Source organism: Centruroides sculpturatus, unplaced genomic scaffold, assembly GCF_000671375.1.
Source record: "Centruroides sculpturatus isolate CEXI.00-Female unplaced genomic scaffold, Cexi_2.0 scaffold968, whole genome shotgun sequence".
NCBI lineage: Eukaryota > Metazoa > Arthropoda > Arachnida > Scorpiones > Buthidae > Centruroides > Centruroides sculpturatus.
Genome location: NW_019385084.1, coordinates 207,886 through 228,845, shown reverse-complemented (window position 1 = coordinate 228,845; position 20,960 = coordinate 207,886). Strand labels below are relative to the sequence as shown.

Here is a 20,960-nt window from a genome sequence, read left to right as displayed (position 1 = left end):
ATTCAATGACTTGAGATTTTGCGTATTTGTGAATGTACTTCTCAATCTTTTCATCATTAGCCACATTTATGTAATAATATGCAATATATTTAGAGATCGCGAGCCACTAGTTAAGAAGCGTGGCGGTAGTTTAACTTTTTACACACCAAATCGGATCGGAAATAACATAAAATTAAATTTAAAAAAGATTTGTATAAGCAGAACTATATATTAAACATATTTAAATTGAAACTTCAACTGAATTAATGTATGACGCTTCGGGATGATTCTTATCAACCTCATCGTCAGCATTCCTGTTTACACAAGAATATCCAATTCTCACGGCGATCGCGATCTACCGGTTGATAAGTGAAAGAATAATAATTTAACGCATTAATTCTGAATGAGAAAACATAAATTTAAGCTTAAGAAAAGACAGAATTATATACCAATTTAAAAAATAGTAATAATAAAAAACAATTCGGGAGATATTTTAAAGGTAAATTTTCTACATTGTCATTAGTTAGTTAGTAAAGATTTTAATAGAGGAAAAAAATGGAGCGAGACTAAGTGATGCGATGTTCAATTCGCCACACATCCTACTAGAACTTTACCACAGTCAGTGTAGAATGTCAGACATCAAAGTACTACATGAACGTTACTTGTACAACATTGGTACCACTTCCAAAAAACAATAATCTGTGCAAGAGAAAGTTTTTCGTGATACTCGACTCAAAGTAGGGGGAGGGAAGAAGAGAAAGAGGAAAAAAAAGGAAGAGAAAATGATGTCGCTAAGACGATTTCTTCGCTTTGGGGACTGAGAACACACATATCCTCTTCTGCACTTTATCCGATTTATTTCTTGCCAATGCGCTTGCGTGTTGTAGAGAGCTACTTAAAGAAAACGACTCTTCTTTCAATTCCTTACTCAACTTTCTTCCTAAATAGGTGATAGCGCTTTTACTTCTTTCTTAGAAATGACTACTTTCCCCCTCTTCCTCCTCCTCTCCTTTTTAACAGTGGTTGCCGCTGTTGGCCATTTTAAATGTGTATAGTTTAGCATGTGTTTCCACTAATGTATACACGAAAAAACTAAGTCAAATAGGTGTGTTTATATAGAAAAATATTTGTTTATTTTATTATTATTTCTTTTAAAAAAACGAAACCAAATAGAAAACTGCAGAATCAAAAATTGTTTATTCGGGTGCAAATCAATAAAGCAATTCAATATTTTACACACGTCATCTCTTCAAAAGTTGTTCACTTTTTTTTACGATTTTTTCATTACAATTTTCTATATTTGTGGAATGAAAACAGAATTTTTTATTTATTTATTTTTATTTTTTCATTTACACTTCTTCACTTTTTGAGGCGTGTTACTTTCTCCACCTTCTTCTATATTTTAAAATCCTCCTTCCTTCTTCACTTTTAATATTTTGAAAGATGGAAATTTTCTCGTAAAAATTTGAAATAATTCTGATTTTTTTTTTGTTTTTTAATTTAAATGTATCGAAATGATCGAATTTTTGCGTGTGTGTATGTATGTGTGTGTGTGTGTGTGTGTGTGTCAGTGTTTTTGTGTGTGTGTGTGCAGTTGGAATAATCGATTTAAACATTAAAATAATAAATAAAATTTTAAAAAATTAAAGAATTTAGTTACTGTTTTAAGCTTTTGTCACGTTTTAAATTCCCAAAAACGCGTTCTGAAGTTAAACTTTCAGAAAATAAGTAACAACTCTTCTATCTTCAACTTCCATTCTTAATATATATATTCGTATATTTATATATATATTTATTTATATTTATATCGAATCTTTCAGTTCTTTAATTCTGTCCTATATACCGAAACTTTCTAATTTTCTTTTATTATTATTTTTCTTTTTTTTTACTGTTCATTTGGCCATAGTTTGTGCACATGTACAGCATCCTGGTGCGTGTCTAGCGAGCTACTCTCTCCACATTCTTCACACAAGATAGCTGCATTTTGAAGCATCACAAAGAAGAAACTAAACGTAACAGGTAAATGTAGAGATTCATTGTTTTTTTCTTTTGTTTATTTCTTAAAGTCTGTTTCTATATCATTGTTCATTTCTAATTTGTCAAAGTTAAATAGGCCTTTGCTCTTGTCTCCTGAATCACATCTTACACGTAGAGCCATAGAGAAAGAGAGAGATGTCGAAGGCCTACGTAATTGGCACCATATTCTATAATATCAGATCCAACTAAAATTTTAATTACATAACTTAAATCGTGTAAATCACACAGAATGATTCTTCACAATGATGAATTTGTTTTTACACAATTGGTTGTTCGCTGTAATGATAGAAAAAAAATTTACGTTAATTTTATCAAATAGAGCGCCTAAAATTAACAGGCTGGTTCAAAAGTCGGTTAACCGTCTTTGTTTTCATGCAGATTTATGCCGAGCAATGTAAATAAGGCGGCAATTTAGCCTTAAGAATGATTAACTGACTTTTGGGCCACCCTGTACATACTAATTTCTTTAATAATAATAATTAAAGTTTGGAAAAAAATCAAGGATTATAGAAGCAATAAGGAAATCTAATCATTCATTAAAGTATTCAATCATCAATTGTCATAAATTAATTCATAATTTTATAGTTTAAGTTGTTCTTGAATGTTAGATATAAAATTAGCATTCTAATTTATTTATTTACATAAAAAAATAAGCTTTAATTTTATCCTGTCCACTTTTTTAAGGTAAGGAAACGATTTTCTCACCTTCTACTAACAGGTTTGAAGGCCGTTGTGTCCCCTATTGTGACTGGCACCTGATGAGGTGTAACATAGCTTCTCGTATCCCTAATTATTTCTAGTTTGAATAAAGAAAGAAAGAAAGTCAAATCGAACAAATTACTTTGATTTAAATTGTAAATCATACCGACAAAATATAATCTAAATAAATTATATTAATAAAATTACGATCGAATTGCATTAAGATGGTGTGTAGATTGCAGGGTTTAAGTCGTGTTGAATAACGAGAAAAAGGTGTTTAGAAAATGTCGATACGAGTGTAAAAAACTTGTTTGAATATATTATAATACTATATACACTTTACGTATAGCTTACTTGTACATATCGTTTAAGTAATTTTTTCAATTTGTACATACACAAATACTAAGCCACTTGTGTTTAGCCTGTTTTACTCCATACTCGTACACACAAATATTATATTGGTGTCCATTGTTATATACCACTAACTGTATAGGGTATAGCCATTGACAAGCAGCGTGGATCCGTTTTAAAATCAGCAATGGCGCGAGGCGTCCAACCTCTAGTGTCATACATAAACTATTGTAAACAATAATTTACGTATAACGAAGTCCGATCATCCAGAATCGGACATCGTTACTCCATTCTAGGCCTGAGAAAAGCTACATATTCTTTCATTATGTTTCGATACGGGGCCTGACTTATGGACAGATATTATAATTGTAAACTACACTCTAGTATGCGTGTATATTTTCCTATACTAGACAATTAAAACATATATAAATTTCTGATATATTATGCTTTAAATAAAATTTTAAATATAACAACTATAATTTAAATATCCACATAACTTAGCATAAGAGTAATGTAAAGTCTGAACTTACATGTAAGCCCTTGAAAACATAAAATAATTAAAGCACAAGACAAAGCAGAACTGATTCAAATATATGTAAATGAATAGTTTAAGCGTTTAGCTACAGCAGATAATTATATTACTAATTAAACAGAAGGCGTACATTAACGATATAAAAATCATTATCTCCTACTTAACTGACATACACTTTACTTTTCTTAAAGAGCTTATAAATATACAACATTCTGTATATGCATATATTCGGTATAATATTCACGTATACTTCATTAAACTGTATTTATATACCATTCTTATAATTCTGACATGTAGACCTACACCTATACAACACTATCATTAACATAGTTTATTCAATGTGATCATTCTGAACACGTAACGTAGCTAAACTTTGTAGGTTTTTTTTCTAATTTAAGCAACGTTAATTTTTTATATATATAGACCCATATAAAGTAAGAACCTCTATACAGAGGAACCAAAATTTAAATTATTTTTGTAAATAAAACAACATATAAATACATATTCATACAATTTTAAAGAATAAAGTAGATCCACCATTCAACTCTATAAAAATATAAATAAAATGGGGCCGTATTCTCTTCTAAATGTAGCCCTACATCATTCCAAAAGTAATGACGTAGGTCCACATTTATTTTAGGTATGTCTCACCTTTCATAGGCCCATACTTACATAGATCTGAAAGAAGTGAGATCAATTAAAATTGCATATATATATAGACCTATATATGTACACAATTATATCAATCGATATAATTGTGCCTATATAAGCCTATATAATACATGATCCTTAAAATTTTAATGTAAAATCAGCACATCATTGTCTTCATATATAGCCTACATACACAAATGTAATACAACATTTACACACTTTTCAACCTTTAATTAATTTATAACTCAGATTTAATATCTGCGTATTATAATTTTTACTTCGAAAGCCCTTGTAAACACAACAACAATTAATTAATTAAAATAAACAACTATAACACGCCTTAAATTATTAAGTTTTTTTGAACAAATCCTTCAAACAAAATTAGAATATGCGATCTAAACCATCCAAAACCTGTATTTTATTATCGAAAATATAAAAAAAAACTCGGTCGCTTTGGAGCCTGTTTTTTATAAATTTTAATTTATCGACTCCTGTCTTACAATAGAGAGGGGGTTAAATACTTAAAAGTACTGTTTAGTAATTCTATAAACTAGTTTCTATTTGACTAAAGAATATTTTACTGTTTGTCAATGTAGCAGGTTATACACAGACTGTAAAAATAAAAATTATGTATAATTGAAATCGATTCAAGTTTTATTCATTAAACAAGATAGAGGACACGATAACATCGAATTTCCTACTTTTTTATACATGCATGTATACATGAGTATATACTGTTCTTGCGAAATCACTTGACAGTTGTCTTTCAAGTCTTGAGTAAGAGCTGTCAACCACTAACTTGTTTCTGTGTACTAATTTCCTATAAGAATTTGTTTACATTTTTAACTGTGTTACGCTACTCGTAATTTTATCTTTTTGTGTAATTACTTGTAAATGTTACGAAAGGAGTCTTAAATACAAAAATAATACAAAATTTACTCCTATTGTTAAAGGTTTACCACATTCGGGAGGTCTAAAATGCCGTTCGTGCTTAATAATTTCGTGTATAGGAGGCTTTAAAATCTTACTTATTAATACGTTTAAACGTCGTTATGCTATAATTTCTTTTATTCTAGGATTAAGGTGCATATTTTTAAAGCACTCGTAAGCATTTTTAAGTTCTTTGTAGCTTTAAAAAAGTTGCATTTTTAGAAAATTTCTTTTTTGATTTATATCAAGAATAACTTCTCCTCATTTATAGTATACTAAGTAGTAGAGAAAAAGACTCCATAAATCCCACTTTATTGCCATCTTATTTATATGCTATGCTACAAGTTGAGTGGAGCAGGAAGCAAATTTGTAATCTGAACGCGTATTTTAAATGATGGAAAATGTTTTTATGTTAAAAAACAAACTTGACAAGTTGATTAGGACACTATTTTGCTTCTTAAGACCTTCAATTATATTACTTTTTTTCCAGTGTCCTGCACAAACAAGTCGAAAAAGTAAGCTGCTGAAAGCATTACCAAGGAAAAAGTTATGGCACATCAATGATGCTATTCATATATTTTATGGGCAAGTTTTTATATGAAAAATAGCCTATCTACTTTATGTTTACAAATCAAATTTATCATTTTTTTTAAAAGGTTAAATGTGATATAAACCGGTCTAAGTGAAGTAGATCAACTGTAGATATTTCTTAAAGAGTTTCATGATGATCTCTTCATTGCAAACTGTTAATAACTTGCAAATTAATTTTATTAACTTAATAATAAAAATAAAACGTTGATGGTTTTATTATCAGGATTAAATTTTTGACTAGTAAAATTAGTAAAAGTAAGAATGTCCATAAAACTCCTAACTCCTATTCTTATATACCACCAAAGAACAGTCGAGTTTGTACGCGAATTCTTTGCTTCTTGAATTAAAACCATGTAAGATGGATCTAAATTTAAATACATTATTCAAATGGATGAAGGAAAATTACCTCTTTCTTTCTGATCTGGCATCAACCATCCTAGAGAACTGGCTCTTGTAGAAGGAGGCGTCAAAGAAGCATCCAGATGATAATTTGGAGGAAACCTTAAAAGAGCTGGAGAGGTGCCATACTTAGTCCCATTTACAAAAGTCCTGACAGTAGCATCGTTATTCATATCATCTACAGATTCTTGGCTCTTCACCGGGAATTGTAATCTAGAATTATAATCCATGGTTACCGATGAGGGTAGAGGAGCCAATCTTGGTCCCACTGCCGAATTATCCTCCTGAATGGCCATCTCCGAAGTCTGCTCCACAGAACGAAGACTTCCGGTCGGTGTCCAGTAACCGGAAGTGGAAGATGGTGACACAGAGGGTGTCCTTTCTGTGTAATTCAGGTCGGAAGTAGCTGGCACATCGAAGGCCATTTTGCGTGTAGGAACAGTATCTGATATGGCCGTCTGAGCTAAGGACCAAATTTTTGGCTTCTCGGTCACCGGAAGTTCCGGTGTCAATTTGGTCATGGGTGGGGTCGAAGAGTTGCCAAATTCGTTCAGTCTCACCTGACAGTTTGGTGTGGTCAAGGGTAGTAAAGTGGAAATGCTTCGATCATTATCTCTTGGGGCTTCTTCGGAAGTTTTCTCATTATCCGACTCTTCTTTTTTCACTAAAACGAATATTAAAATAGCTTATTCTTTCAAAAATTTAGCTATCTTTTAAGGAAATTTTATCTTAAAATACTCTAACTCAGACTACTTTATACACTTTCACACACAGTTTATCTTAATTCAGGCTCTATCTTTTAAAAAACCACACACACGTACACATTATTAATGAAGCAAACTCATCAAATACTTCAACTCACCTTCGTTACTATTATTGTTTTTAATGACCGATTTGTCACCATCATCTTTATCTTGATTTATTTCATCGTCTGTCTGAGTTCCTTCAGATTTATCATCCGTATCAGCCATATCACTTGTTTTATTCTTCGGTTCCCAAGTCATTTTGTTCTCCTTCTTCAATCTCCTCCTGGCATTAGCAAACCAAGTCGAAACTTGAGTCAAAGTCATTTTAGTGATGATAGCCAACATGATCTTCTCCCCTTTAGTGGGGTAAGGATTCTTTCTGTGTTCGTATAACCATGCCTTAAGCGTGTTGGTCGTTTCTCTAGTAGCATTCTTCCTTCTTGCAGCACTATCCATAGCATCGTACCTAAGAGAAAAGGCCACAATTATATCAATTATGAAACATTACAAAATAACGTATCACATTATAAAAAAAGCACTACAAAAAAATAAATCTATAACGTTTCGTGTTTAGAAATTTCTAACGAGTGTCTGGTCTACATTTTTAGTGTAATCTATATCACGTAAGGTTCTATGTGCATCTCTTTTTTAGTTCTCAGAAAAAGAAATCGCGATGTTGTGACTAATAGTCACGAATATAAAACATTAAATCCGTGTTGACTTTATAAAATTTAACTTGACCATCTAAACAATTAAAAAAGGGTGGTGTTAGGGTAAGAAGTACAACATATCTGTTTGTTTTTGTATTTTTAATTGTGTCGTGTTAGTAGAAAGTCACTCGTTAAATAAATTTAGCAGATACTTTCTATTTTAGTGTCAATCGTTCATAAATTCAGGCTCTTATTAGGCAATTCCGTTTTTTATATTCACTCATTTACTTATACTAAAACATAAAAGACTAAGCTCAAGTTGTGAAAGTCTACTTTTATTTATTAAAAATAAGCTTCTCAGGACTTGAGCCTTAAATATAAAAGCCTGAATTTAGGAAAGGATCAGAGTAAATACTGAATCTCATCATATTTTATAATCACATATTAATGTTTTTCTGTTTATTCATATTGAAGTACAAAGACTCGTCCAAAATTTAGGACGAGTAGACTGGACTACATCTAAATTCAGGCTCTACACTTTAACTTTATATCCTGAAAATCTAACTTTTTAAAATCACTCTTGTTAATTTTTATTGTTTAGATCTTTATTTTCTGCTCAAGCTTTGGCCAGACTTTAATTTTAATGCTATTTTCATGTTCTCGTTAAACTTTAATACTCAGACTAATCCATTTTATGCTAGAAGAGTTGCAACATTCAAGTTTTCATCTACTTAGATTCTTTATTTTCTAAGCTTTGATCATAGTTACATGTTTATAATATTAATTTTTCTTCTTCTAAGTAGCAACTATTAGGTGAGTTTCTATAATTTACTTATATTTTAAAGAAAGAAATAAATAAATAACGTAATCTATTAAGGTTACACTCAAATATTCTTGAAAATCTAGACTAAGCATCACGCATAATTTCTTTTCAGGAAGTCGAACAAAGGCTCGAATATTCTATTTGCAGACTAACCATCGATGGATAAAGGTAAAGCACATTGTTGAGCAACTATCAATAAAACAGAAACTTAATACAACATGCTTTAGAATATCTGTAATCAACACAACTATATAGATCACGAACACTTAAAACATTTAATGTCTTCGTGCAATTTACCAGTATCGTGGAATATTAATGAATGTAGCATGCAACCCGATTGGAAACCGATACTTTCCTTACAAATATTGTTTGTTCGCGTGAGTTTTCCGTACACCACGAAAAATAAAGAAATTCGACTATCGGTTTAGGCCATTCCATTAACATATATATGTATAGTCTGGCAATGCGACCACAATAGAATCATTGGCTGCTTCCAACTCTAACACTTTAAGAAACGAAATAGCACTACAAATTATATACTGGAGGCATTATTATCAAATGTATAAAATTTTACCTATCTCCATAAGGTCCGTAATTTGTTAGTGCTGTTGTGTCGTAAGCGTAACACGCAGCTTGAGGTAATGTAGGCCACGTTGTTCTTCCGTCCTTCAGATCATAAGGAGATGACTATAAAAAGACATTAAAAATAGTTTGTTTTAATGAACAAAAAACTAAATTTAATTATATAAGTCGATTTATTCAATTTTTAATCAAGGAAAATGATGGCTTAACAATTGATAAAATGGCAACTGCTGTATTAATTGCTGCATATTATTATTTTTCCCCCGGTTTCCGAGTATAGAATTTTGAATTTTCTTTCTATTTTTCCTCCACAAAGAACTCTTTGTGGGTTATAAAATGGCGGCCATTCCCTTAAAGTCTCTATTAGTGACTCGCTACTGTCTCTCGTACAAGGCTATCATTACACTCGAGTAACTCGTACCTTAGTAGAATACAGATGAGGGGACAATTGTCCTCGGGCTGCATAACAAGCCACGCAAGTTCTGAACTAAACTAACGAGTTGTTTGTTTGTATCCTAACTTCTATTATAAATTATTTATTTATATATTTATAAATAAGCAGAAAACGTGGTAATTTACTAGCTATTTTTTTTATTGTATATTAATTGTTGTGTCTTACTGTATCTCGTCATTAACATAGCTACTAACGTAAATCATTTTTCGACTTCTTAAGCTATTAAAACTGTCGATATATTCAAATAATAAACGCATGTCTGAAACCTGTTTAATAAAATCAGCCGAACTTATGTCTATCTAATAATAGATCTAACAATACTTGTTGTTCATCTGAAACAATCGAATCTATTGAAGTAAATCGCTGCCTAACTGTTCAAGATATCTATCTATCAAGTTATGAATATTTGAATATTGTCTCAATAATTATATAAGATCCACGTCTGTAACTGAAATCGTGTATAGATTGGTGATAAAAATATAGATTTATACAAAGATGTAGGCTATACATTGAAGGTTTTGGTCTATACAGGTTCAAAATTTGAGGCTCTTTTTATATAAATTTATATAATATAACACCAGTATCATACGATGTTTGACTGTACAGGATCAGGATCTTGTCACAGCAAATGTATAGGCTATTTGAGGCTCGTAAAATAACTTAGCAAAGGACTAAGCTGTCTGTGCCTGAAACTATTGTGGGTTATATATAATGTATAGATTTTATGAGATAAAATTTAAAAAGCTTAGGCCTAATTGTTACATTTCAGTATCTACGTGTCGAAAATCCAATTGATATACGATCTTAAACAGAATAACTTAAAAATTACTCGATATATGAGGCAATTTACGTAGAAGAAAGTATTCAGTAACTTTTATCCTTACTGAATTAATACAAAAATTGCACGGTGTCCTCAACACCTCACACGTTCTAAGTTTAACAAAGAAAAAAAAAACCAAAGCAAAAATTTAACAAATTACAGGTTTAAGGGACAGGTGTGCAGAATTTAGCGAGAACAAGCGCAGCTTGCACTTTCAAATGACGAAGAAAGCTGTCATGTTAAGAGTTATATATATTATTATTATTTAATCTATTGTATCAGATAGATCCAAGACAGATAAAAATACAAATGAAAAAAGAATTTAAAAGAAGGAAAAAGTTGTAATTTTAATTATATAAATTGATAACGCTACTAGAAACTAGGCAAGTTAAATACGATCCATTTTTCTACTTTAAATAATACTCTTTCATTAAGATTAACCTCGTTGTATTGAGTTTTCTACAAATCTGCTTATCGGATAAAATTTAGATTTACGATTTTAAATTTTTTAAAAAAGTAAACAAATAAAAAAAAAGGTAGTTAGAATGTATTGGCTGAGAAATGTCACTTAGACCGATAAAAATTAAATAAAAATAGCATGTTATCGGAATTTTTGCGTGAAATTTTGATTCGTGACTGCGCTAAAAAAGAAGTCCAGATGAAAGAAAGGGGAGGAGGGAGAAAATCAATATTTCTAACAATTTACAAAAGAATCTTATATAACTGAGTTAACTTGTATAAAAGTTAGGAAACTTTTTAACAATTTACATAACGATTACTTTATAAAATATCCTAGAAAGATGTAAATTTAATTACCAGTGTTGGATAGAACGATGTTGGATGGCTTCCAAGTGCTGCTACGTATCCAGCTTGATCGGCATAAGTCGAGCCATAGACAGTTAAACCAGTTGCGAGACGTGGATAAGTAGAGAGCAATCTCGAATCGTAAGCTGCTGGTAGAGAGCAAACAGTAGGCGATTGTGCAGTATGAGGATCTGCAGCCATTCCGTTCTGATTAGTCTCGCAGCAACTAGTCTGTCCTGTCATTAATATCTGTAAACAAAAATTGTATTAATTCGTAAAGCGTTCGAACAGAGACGCATAAATGTGATCAATCTGTTATTTCAATTATAGGAACATACAAGTTTTCCTTTAGTTACATAAATTTAAAGCTATCGTAAGAGTTGGATGCGATCCAGAAATCCTAAATAATAGCTTACCTGACGCCCTTGGTAGGAAGCAATATGTTTATTCTGTTATTAGCACGTCATACAACAATACTAAAACCTTCACATTTTCATCGTATTATATAATTTTCAATTAATTACTGTTCTAAGTTAGATTTGGGCAGTTTATGCGGTGTAATATGGAAAAATAATATATATTTCTTAACTCATTCATCACGCAGGAGGAGTCGATACTTCTCCTTCAAACACAAACCACCTACCGAGCTCTATACAGTAATTATAAACCCTTTTTAAAACTATGTTTTTATGGTGTAAGAGCATAAAGATGCGTTTGCAAAATGAATATTAACAACTCGACAACTCGATTATAACAGCGGCCGTTCCGGACATATAAACAGCACTTATACATGTAAAGCACGGAAACCAAATTACATTCCCGTGTACATCTACATAGATGTTACACGGCAACGTTTGTCAATTATGTTTCTTTAGCCTTTAAATGGGACATCGGAACATAATAACGGTTACTGTTTAAAAATTACATATATATATATATATATATTCATATACAGCATTTATAATTATAATGTAACAAAGTAGAGTTATAATTTCTCAACTAATAAGCGTAGACTTTTTCAAAAAATATCGTAATTATCTGTTATAAAAGCTTAAAAATTACATGCTATATATGTCTGGAGTAAATCCGAGACCATTTTATGCAGCAATTATCTAATATTTTCTTCTTTTTTTACCTGTTTACGACTAGTTACGTTTTGATGTACAGTACAATAGCTGTTGTGGAGTCGCGTATGGCATGGCTGTCACTCCACTGTTTAGAATTAGCCTTTTTTAAGACTGCAGATAAGATATTAAGCATTAAAGCTGTTAGAAAAAGTAAAGAACACATCAGAGCATGATTCCAAGGTGACAATTAATTTGATTAGAGTTGTGCGTGTAGAACCTGTCACCAGACAACTTCAATGGACAAGTAGAGCCTGTTATAAAGATTTTCTTTGCTAGCTATGGAAAAAAAAAGAGATACTCCATAATTATAGATCCTTAAACAGATCCTTAAGAGATACGTCATAATTATAATTGATGGGTTGGGTATCTTGTTTCCTCGTTTTTCTCTAGCAAAACAACTTTTGCAGATGGTCATTTTTTTTTCTTTTAATAATCTCTCTTATACCTGTTAAGCAATTCTTAGTTTAATAATAACGTTGATGTCGAAATGTTAATATATTTTTAGATTAATTAATGCTCGTTTAGAGTTAAACTTTTTTAACTCGAAGGTAATGCTTTTTAAATTGTTTTAAATGTAATTTTCTTCATCTGATAGCGTACATCTTGACAACTTCCTTAAAGATGCCAGCGTGTATTGTGTAAGCTTGCATGTAAAGCGATTGAAAATGGTTAAATTTTCGCATGTAGAAAGAGAAATTTTGTACATTGCGAGGATTTTCTATCCAAATTTTTTATTGGAAAAAGAAAATAAGTTTTAAAAACACGCATCGATAGCTGCATTCTGCTTGTGATGCAGGTGTGCCGTCGTAGCCAATAACGCGATGGCGTGCATACCAGATGTCAAAACAGCAATTGTTTGAATTATAAGTAACTTATAGATAGAAAAAATAAAATAAAATAAAACAAAATAAAGAGAGAAACATTTATAGAAAACCTGAAAACGTTTGTGTGTGTTTATAGGAAGACGTCATCGTTCTCCACCCCGCAAGCTGTATTATTATCTTAAGCTCGTTGATGTTGGAAGTTAGTGTGTTCGATGATGCAACTGCTGCAAATTTAATTAACTGTAGCTTCAATGAATAATCCGTCCAAACAATATCGTGGGCTTAACTTATAACCCGAGTCACTCGCCTTCGGGCAAACTGAATAATTAAAAGCCCATTAGCGGCTTGTAGCAGGATTATCATCTAGTTAGACTTAACGTTGTTACTTCCAATACGGTCTACAGAAAGTACTTGACGGATTTGTCTCCTCTCCGTTCGAATACCACAAATAGGGCATTTTCCTTGATATAGACTTTTTATGGATCCCTTAATATGAAAATGGGAAAACTTCAGATTAATTTAAAAGTATTTGTTTATAAATAAATCGAATCGCATAATCTTGTAATAACACAAGCTCTTTATAATGTTATTTAATGTATATTAATATTTTATTTGTTTCTGTAATGTAATTTCCCAAATTCTCATCCCGATAAACTGTTTAGGTTCGTATTTTTCAATCAGTAGATCGCGAATCTCAGATGAAGAAATGTAAGAGAAGGCTCAATTAAATATCTAAACAGTAGTTATAGTACATAAACATCAGAAAAACTTATCAATTTATAAATTTTTAATCACTGTTTTCGATACCCAAACAATCGCATGACGAAACCACTTTTGCAGATAAAAACAGGAATTTGTGGTTTGTCCTTCGAAAAGGCCTAGACCTATGAAGCGCTTCGACTACTAATTACTTAATCACTTAAATTTCTCAAGGTTACCACAATCAAAACGCAAAGAAAAAAGAGAAATATAAGTTTTTACATTAAATTCAGAGCAAGCGCGTCAGATCACGTTTTGATATCGTGATGATGTAAAAAATCTTAAGGACGAATAATTTTATCAACTTATTATAATAAAATTATAGTCTACCGATTAATTTTAAAATATTTTATCACTATTCTCTCCCCTAAATCATCAGGACATAAGTGCTTAAAACTTGAAACCTAAGCCTACAAAGTAATCAGCTGATAAAATTTTATATTCTAAAATGGTTTAATGTGTTGTGAGATGTTTTTATGTGCATCTATGTTGCTCGGAAGAGCCTAATTTTCAGGATATTTTGATCTACAAAGCATTCTTCAACACTTAAGTTCAAGTACGGTTTGGCACATATGGCCTAAGCTTCCAGCAATACGGGAAATTCAGAAGTTGCTCTTTCAGATAAATTACAATATTTGCAGTTTAATAGCATTCTATAATATTAAACAATGTTTGCAACGCGTTGCTTATTCTTCAATATAAATAGCCCTAATGATAATTTGGGGCAACTTAATAAAATTTGGCTACAACAAGACGATAAATGCTGACGAGCCATGTAACCTTGAAGTAGATAACTGGAACGTATGTCCTTGCATCTTGTTTTTTTAAAGAAAAAAATAATTCAAATAGTAAAAAATGGCAAACAAGTTCGGAAACCAACATTACTAGACTGTCGACAATAATAAAAATAAAGTAAATCAGTATCATTTATCACGGATAACGATCAGCTGTCTGTTTGGACCACACTGATGACAACTGCGATATATAGAAAAATTAACGATATATAGCCACGAATTTAGTTATTTAATTCCTGTATGAATATTTTCTTAGCCTTTAGGGGATGGTAAATTATAAGGAAGGCGATATTAAAATGGAGGAAGTGCATGGCCTATAAATTTCTTAGTGCAGATGTGATAGCCAGATAATTTTTTTTTTCCACTACTGAAAAATCTAGTTTTAATTACATTCGAAAGCATTTAATTGCGTTTAGGGATTTTTTTTTCTAAATTAAGCAATTAGTGCTTGAAATTTAGAAACAAGTTGCAGATGCAAAAATATGGAATAGTTTAATGTTTAGATATTTGGATGTCTCCTTCTGATTCTCATGATAATGAAGATTGATAGGGAGAGGCACACGGGTTAAAATCTGGCTGTTCTCTTACAAGTGGACTTGACATTTTGGCCTAAACGACCACTGCTACGAATTCTATAACGATGATGGATCAGTAGTTAGAGCACCTAGGGCACTCTCCGACCAATGAATGGACCAGGCGACAGGTGTGACGAATATACGCTCTTTTGGCCTACTTGCCTGCAGAAATCAATTTTGATTCTGTTCTAGCATCCCCCAAAGAACCATCCACATAAAAGTATCAACAGTTTCCGAATCTGATCCCAAATATCTCATTCTTACAAGGATGATGATGCTCTTGTAAGAACGAGATTCGGCATCAAACTTTAGGGTTTTATGGCTTTCTTAAGAGGGCTAGAGAATGCTTAAGATGCTAGAAAACACTATAAATTGTTAGAAATCATTCACGTCTGATATGCTGATTTTCAGTTTGAAATCATATCAGACGTGTGAACGTTGCAAAAATCAAAATTTGGCATCGTAACGATTCGTCTAAGCATCTAAATGACTTTAACAAAAGTTAAATGGCCAATAAGTAATTCAATAAACTAAATACGAACTTGTTAACTCGAAACTTGACAGAGAAATTGTCATTCTACACAAAAGAAGAATCGAAATAATTGATATTTCCTATAAGATTTCCCTTTCTAGAATTCTAAATCCCTTTCAAATTATACCATGAGTAAAATGCATTTAAATTGATCTTTTATACTTTTTATTAATGAGATTTTAATTAAGTTGATATTTTCTAATTTTATTTTTTAAAAATATATAACATTTCTTTATAGTGAAATCATGCAAAGTGTGTAAAACTGAAGCTCGAAATTATAATTTATATAACTTTTACTTGCTGAATTATCGATTTTGTTATAGTTTAATACCTTTAAATTTTCAAAAGTTAATCTAAATTATATTAATTCACGATTAAGAACAATTCTGTATGTTTTATAAGACTTTTTAAAGTAAATTTCTTTACTTATTAACCTTAAAAATAAGGCTATTTCAACTCTCAAAGTAGCCTTTGAGTATCCTCGGGAATGTTTTTTACAGTGAAATTATTAAATAAACAAATTAATTTTTAAAAATTTAGTTAATAAAAGTATTTAAGTTTATTATAAAAATTTACATGTCAAAATAAGTATTTTCACAGCTCGAAATTACGGTTCGTAAATTGAAAAATTCTAGGTTTTAACTCGACTTTTGAAGGCCTAAATTTAAACTATACGCTTCTAAATTTAACAGTAATTAATTAATTAATGCTTATTTTAAGTAGAATTATTTGTAAATTAATTCTTTAATATTATCCTGCCTATAGAAGGACTCTTAAATAAGAGATTTTCTTAAGTTACTTGGCTGTTAGGGAGTCAGTTTTCAGCAGTGCATTGTTTCTAAATTATTTAACAATACATTTAGAAGAATAATTCAATGATTTTAGGCATTATAATTAGCTAAGTACCGTTTATCTAGTTTTAAGCATTATCTAAGCGCTCCAGTTTCAGGATAAGAAGGATTGTTACATAGATCAAAGAGTTAATAATGCCTCTAACACAAAGTTAACACCTGCAATATACTTTTAAGTAACTTTATCTCAAATTCTCACCCTCCTTTAGGCCATCGTTTCCAAGAACAAACCCTGTTTACACTCCTAAACTAGTAGGATATCGTATTTCGTTATGTTAAACTGATACTTTGAAGATGGGAAAGTTACATTTCTATCAAGTACAGTACAGTACTTCAGGAATTTTATAATTTAAAAATATTATTTAATTAATAAAAATATAATATAATTTTAAAATTAAATAAAATTTATTTTGGGTATTGACTGTAAGAGATTTTTGCGTGTTTTGGAATTACTTGTTCACGCTGACCGTGCATTTTTGGACACGTTCTAACTATAAATCGGACGAATCTGTGATTAGATAATTTAAAATTGCTAAATTTTTTACAAAATCTAAAGTTTTATGTACATTTAGAACCAGTTGGACAGCTTAGAAGAGAGTCATTTACACATAAACTTATGAATACAACAATTAAAAAATTAATTAATATTCATAAGGATAAGATTGTGGAAGGAAGTTTTAAGTTAAAAAAATAATAAATTTTTTTATCGTTCCAGGATTTGTTAAATAAGAAAAAACAACGGCGGGGTGTGGAAATGTTAATAAGAAGAGCAAACATTTGTAAGAACTTACTTGAGAAGACGGCGAGTAAGTGTAACCAAACTGGGTGTATGACATACTCCTGCACCCCACGAAGGTGGGAATAAGTAGTAAGTTCGGTCGATCAGCACTTTTGTGTGTTAGAAAAACAGCGCCGGAATATACGAAGGTTTAAACTTAGTTCCACTATTTACATACACGGAATGTATTCTCCACACTTAACACGGGACCAACCGACTCGATCCAGACAGAGCCTCGGGCTTACTTCTGACAACATCCACGACATGGCATCTCACTTTGGGGTTTTGTAGCAAACGTTGTCGACGACAACTACGAAACATTCTCTCCATCTCCCCCCGTACCCCCTTTCTCAATGTAGAGGCCGGAAATAACATCCGAGATCGGACGACTTGTTAACATGCTTGTGCGCTATTGCTGCAAGCTGCCATAGCAAACCGCAGCACCGCCTCCTCGGACCCTATTGGCAGAAGGGCCAAGCCCCTCCCTTGCAGGCAATCAGTCCCACCGCGACATTGTGTAGGACGTGTCGTCTCACATGCTACAAGCGGGTTAGAGCTTATCACGCTACGTTGTAAGAGCTCTTTGTGTACGGTCGTGTACAACCTCGTCCGTTGTCACTCGGATCCCATGCCATCCCCACGCTCCGACTTAATTCCACTACTCCATCCCTTCCTATTCAGTTATGCCTAACCGATCTTCTACACGTTAAACACTGCTTCGACACTTTAATATTATTGTAACACAACGTTATTTTTAATTGAGCATCCCATTTTAACAGCACATTTTGTGTTATATATTTAAAATACACATCTCAATAGGAACGTCTTCAACATTAACTTCGGTATAATGTGTTTTTTCAAGGATTAATGGGAGATGATACTTCTTTATTCGGATTCTGTGTTAAGTACGCGACACATCCAGCAAATTTTCAGTGTTATTTTAATAGATTTTAAGGTGGACAATAAAGAAAATAAATGTTTCTTCAATCATTTGCTATTTTCGTAATGATAAACGTTAATAAAGTATACAATGATCTTACCAGGAAAAATTCCTCGTAATACATATTATGAAATCGCCTATTTCTCTATATTTCGAGACTATTAATTGATAATTTATATTTCATTCTTATCCTCCTAGCCAATAAATTTTCCATACATCTTTCCTCGTAATCCAGTTGCGTAAACAAAAGATAGAGGACACATTTTTTTTTATATACTTTAAGACTATTTTTGAAGTCATGAGCGTAAGAATTTGTCTCGTGTTTGTTCTGAAGGGGTTAGAAATCGCTTAGTAAAGCCACGAGTATGTTTTTTTCCATATTCATCTATATAAGAGGTGTTAATAATTGATGTCTAATGCTGATTTTAACTCAAAAAAACACTTAGTAAATGCATTCTAATGTTGAAATGTATTAATTAGGAGGCACAGGAAAATATTTTATAGTGTTTAAAGCCATACAACAATTGATTTTCGTTCAGTTCTCCAGTTAAATATGGAAAATCTTTAAGCGAAGTGGCATCGATTTCGCGATATTTTTGGAATTAATTTGCAAATCCTTCGTTACGGTATCAGGTTACGTGCTCCTGTAAACGTGATTAAAAACAGATTTATCTAATATTCGAGAAATCTTTGCCACCGTACTTGTTTGTCTCGCAGATGTCAGCGATAAAGTGACAGATGTCAGTCACGTTAAGGATTAAGTAGGCCCTATGACGTGTCAAACAGCTGGAATACAACATTGTAAATGGTATAATTCTGTGCTGTAAGTGAGCAGTCTGGGATTGTGTTGAACTAAACAGTTTGAACAAAGAAAATTTCTAGCTACTGACTGGAAAGATAAGATACAACTTTTCAAAGAATTCTGGTTACAATCGTTGCTTATTTACGATTGTGGCGTGTTTTTCCTTCACACAAAATTTACACTTTTATAAAATATCATTAAATTTTGAATTAATAAAATGCTAATTTGTTAACAAGAATGATTAATTATACTTAATTAAAACGTGTTAAATGATTGTTCTCGAGATAAATCAACTCATCGATATAGGAGATTTCTAGTCGTGGGTTCGGATCTTAACTGCTTTTAATCATTGTTAATTTATAATTTATCTTCCTTTCGACAGCTTAATCTATAAGGAATCATTATTTATTTATTATATATTATTATAAGTTCGAAGAAAACATTATTTTGCTTGTGTTGAAAGTGCTGATTCTTGTAACTCAGCAATTTTAGTACTCAAATAAGGCTTTGTGCACCTAAACAACAGCTGCAAAATTGTATTTTTTTTGCTTGAAAATATGAAAATTTTGACAAAAATAATTCCAAAAATGCTACATTTATACACGCTAGAAGTGTAAATACTGAACTTGCAGTAAAATATACCTATACCAGGATAAGAAAAATTTAGCTTCAGTTATAGGCCTATATTAGGCAATATAAGTTCCCTATTTAAGAGAATTTTCTATGTTATATTCCTTTAAATAGGGGATGTTAAATTCCCTTAAATAGGGAATTTTTTATGCTTATATTGTTTCATATTTATATTTTTAATGCGAAATTTCTAAATCAATAAGAGATAATTACAAATTATCCATGTAACTGTTATTTAAATGATTTAGAATTTAAATTAGATGATTAGAGATAATTTTATTTGTGTAAATTAGAGCAAAATAGAATGAAAACCATCTGTAAACCATTCTAATTGTGTTGTAACAGATAGCAGACTAATAAGACAAATAGATAATAGATTAGTGGGGCTATTATCCTTTAGACTTTATCCTTAACATGTATCAAGGAATAACATTTGTCAGTTAATTATTCTACTTGGGTGACTTTCAATATAATCTAATTAAGCGTTTAATAAATTGATTGTTTTGTAATTTTCTTTCTAGCAGCTACTTGAAGAAGGTGATGATAACTTAAACTCAATATAAGATATAAATCATGTTCTAATTAGAGAAACGAGTAGCATGAAAGTAAAATAGAAAGCGCTAATTTAAATAAGCTTAAAAAAGTTAAAATATTTTAAAATTTAGACAAAGATAATAAAGATTAATGAAAAATTATCTTTCCAACCGGTCGCTCGCGAGCACCACAGACTGAAGCATCGTTTTTGTAGCATTTTATGTAATTTAAACATAAGTAAATTATTTTTAAGGTTCTAAAACACGTAAAAACGTTTTTAATGTTAAGAATTTAATGAATTTTTCCTTGTAATGAACTTAAATCGTTGTTAAATTTGAACGAAAACATGTATTAAGTTAGAGGATAACAAAGGATGGTTTCGCATGATTTCATAAGTTAAAGAGTATTTTGGCCTCACCTCTATCATCGTTATGATAATTTAAAGATGAAAGAATAAAAAAAATATATAACAATTTGATGTTTAAAGGGCTCAAATATGTTAGAGGAAGTAAACAATCAAGTGTTTACAGCACGTATATCCTACATTCTATTTAATAAATAAGAACAAAAGTAGAATAACAATAATATTATAAATAGGTCAAATCAATCGATAGCCTCATTTGTTTATAACATAAATAATTTTTAAGCATATTAACAACTAAACTTATACAAATTATTAATTAAATCCCTCATAAATTCGTGTCTTAAAGTAGGAAATTTTACTATAATTTTCTTCTCTTTCATAGTCTTTTTTTTTAATTCTATA

The 20,960-nt window shown here is 31.1% G+C and overlaps 1 protein-coding gene and 1 long non-coding RNA gene across 3 annotated transcripts; one reads left to right on the top strand and one right to left on the bottom strand.

The window, feature by feature from the left end:
* Positions 1 to 1,157: 1,157 nt before the first annotated feature.
* On the bottom strand, positions 1,158 to 18,078 carry LOC111634426 (iroquois-class homeodomain protein IRX-6-like). 2 transcript variants are annotated; one of them, XM_023379193.1, is made up of 7 exons: positions 17,302 to 18,078; positions 11,061 to 11,297; positions 8,963 to 9,075; positions 7,032 to 7,381; positions 6,177 to 6,833; positions 2,722 to 2,812; positions 1,158 to 2,292 (listed from the first exon to the last, which is right to left on the bottom strand). In XM_023379193.1, exons 1-7 carry the CDS (start codon positions 17,344 to 17,346, stop codon positions 2,274 to 2,276), a joined length of 1,512 nt encoding a protein of 503 aa, XP_023234961.1. In that variant the 5' UTR covers positions 17,347 to 18,078; the 3' UTR covers positions 1,158 to 2,273. The 2 variants fall into 2 exon arrangements, with proteins under 2 accessions (XP_023234961.1, XP_023234962.1); XM_023379194.1 differs by lacking the exon at positions 17,302 to 18,078 and adding an exon at positions 13,110 to 13,460.
* On the top strand, positions 1,903 to 17,349 carry LOC111634427. Its single transcript, XR_002758214.1, has 3 exons — positions 1,903 to 1,998; positions 8,501 to 8,556; positions 17,226 to 17,349. It is a non-coding gene; the product is annotated as an uncharacterized LOC111634427 (long non-coding RNA).
* Positions 18,079 to 20,960: the final 2,882 nt, after the last annotated feature.

Bases quoted from the DNA above. Each gene is read 5' to 3' on its own strand.
- LOC111634426 (XM_023379193.1), bottom strand. From the start codon at position 17,346: ATGTCATACACCCAGTTTGGTTACACTTACTCGCCGTCTTCTCAA. The intron at 11,298-17,301 runs GTAAGTTCTTAC...TTTTGTTTACAG, and splicing joins CTTACTCGCCGTCTTCTCAA to ATATTAATGACAGGACAGAC. The intron at 2,813-6,176 runs GTAATTTTCCTT...TATTCAAACTAG, and splicing joins GCCAGATCAGAAAGAAAGAG to AAATAATTAGGGATACGAGA.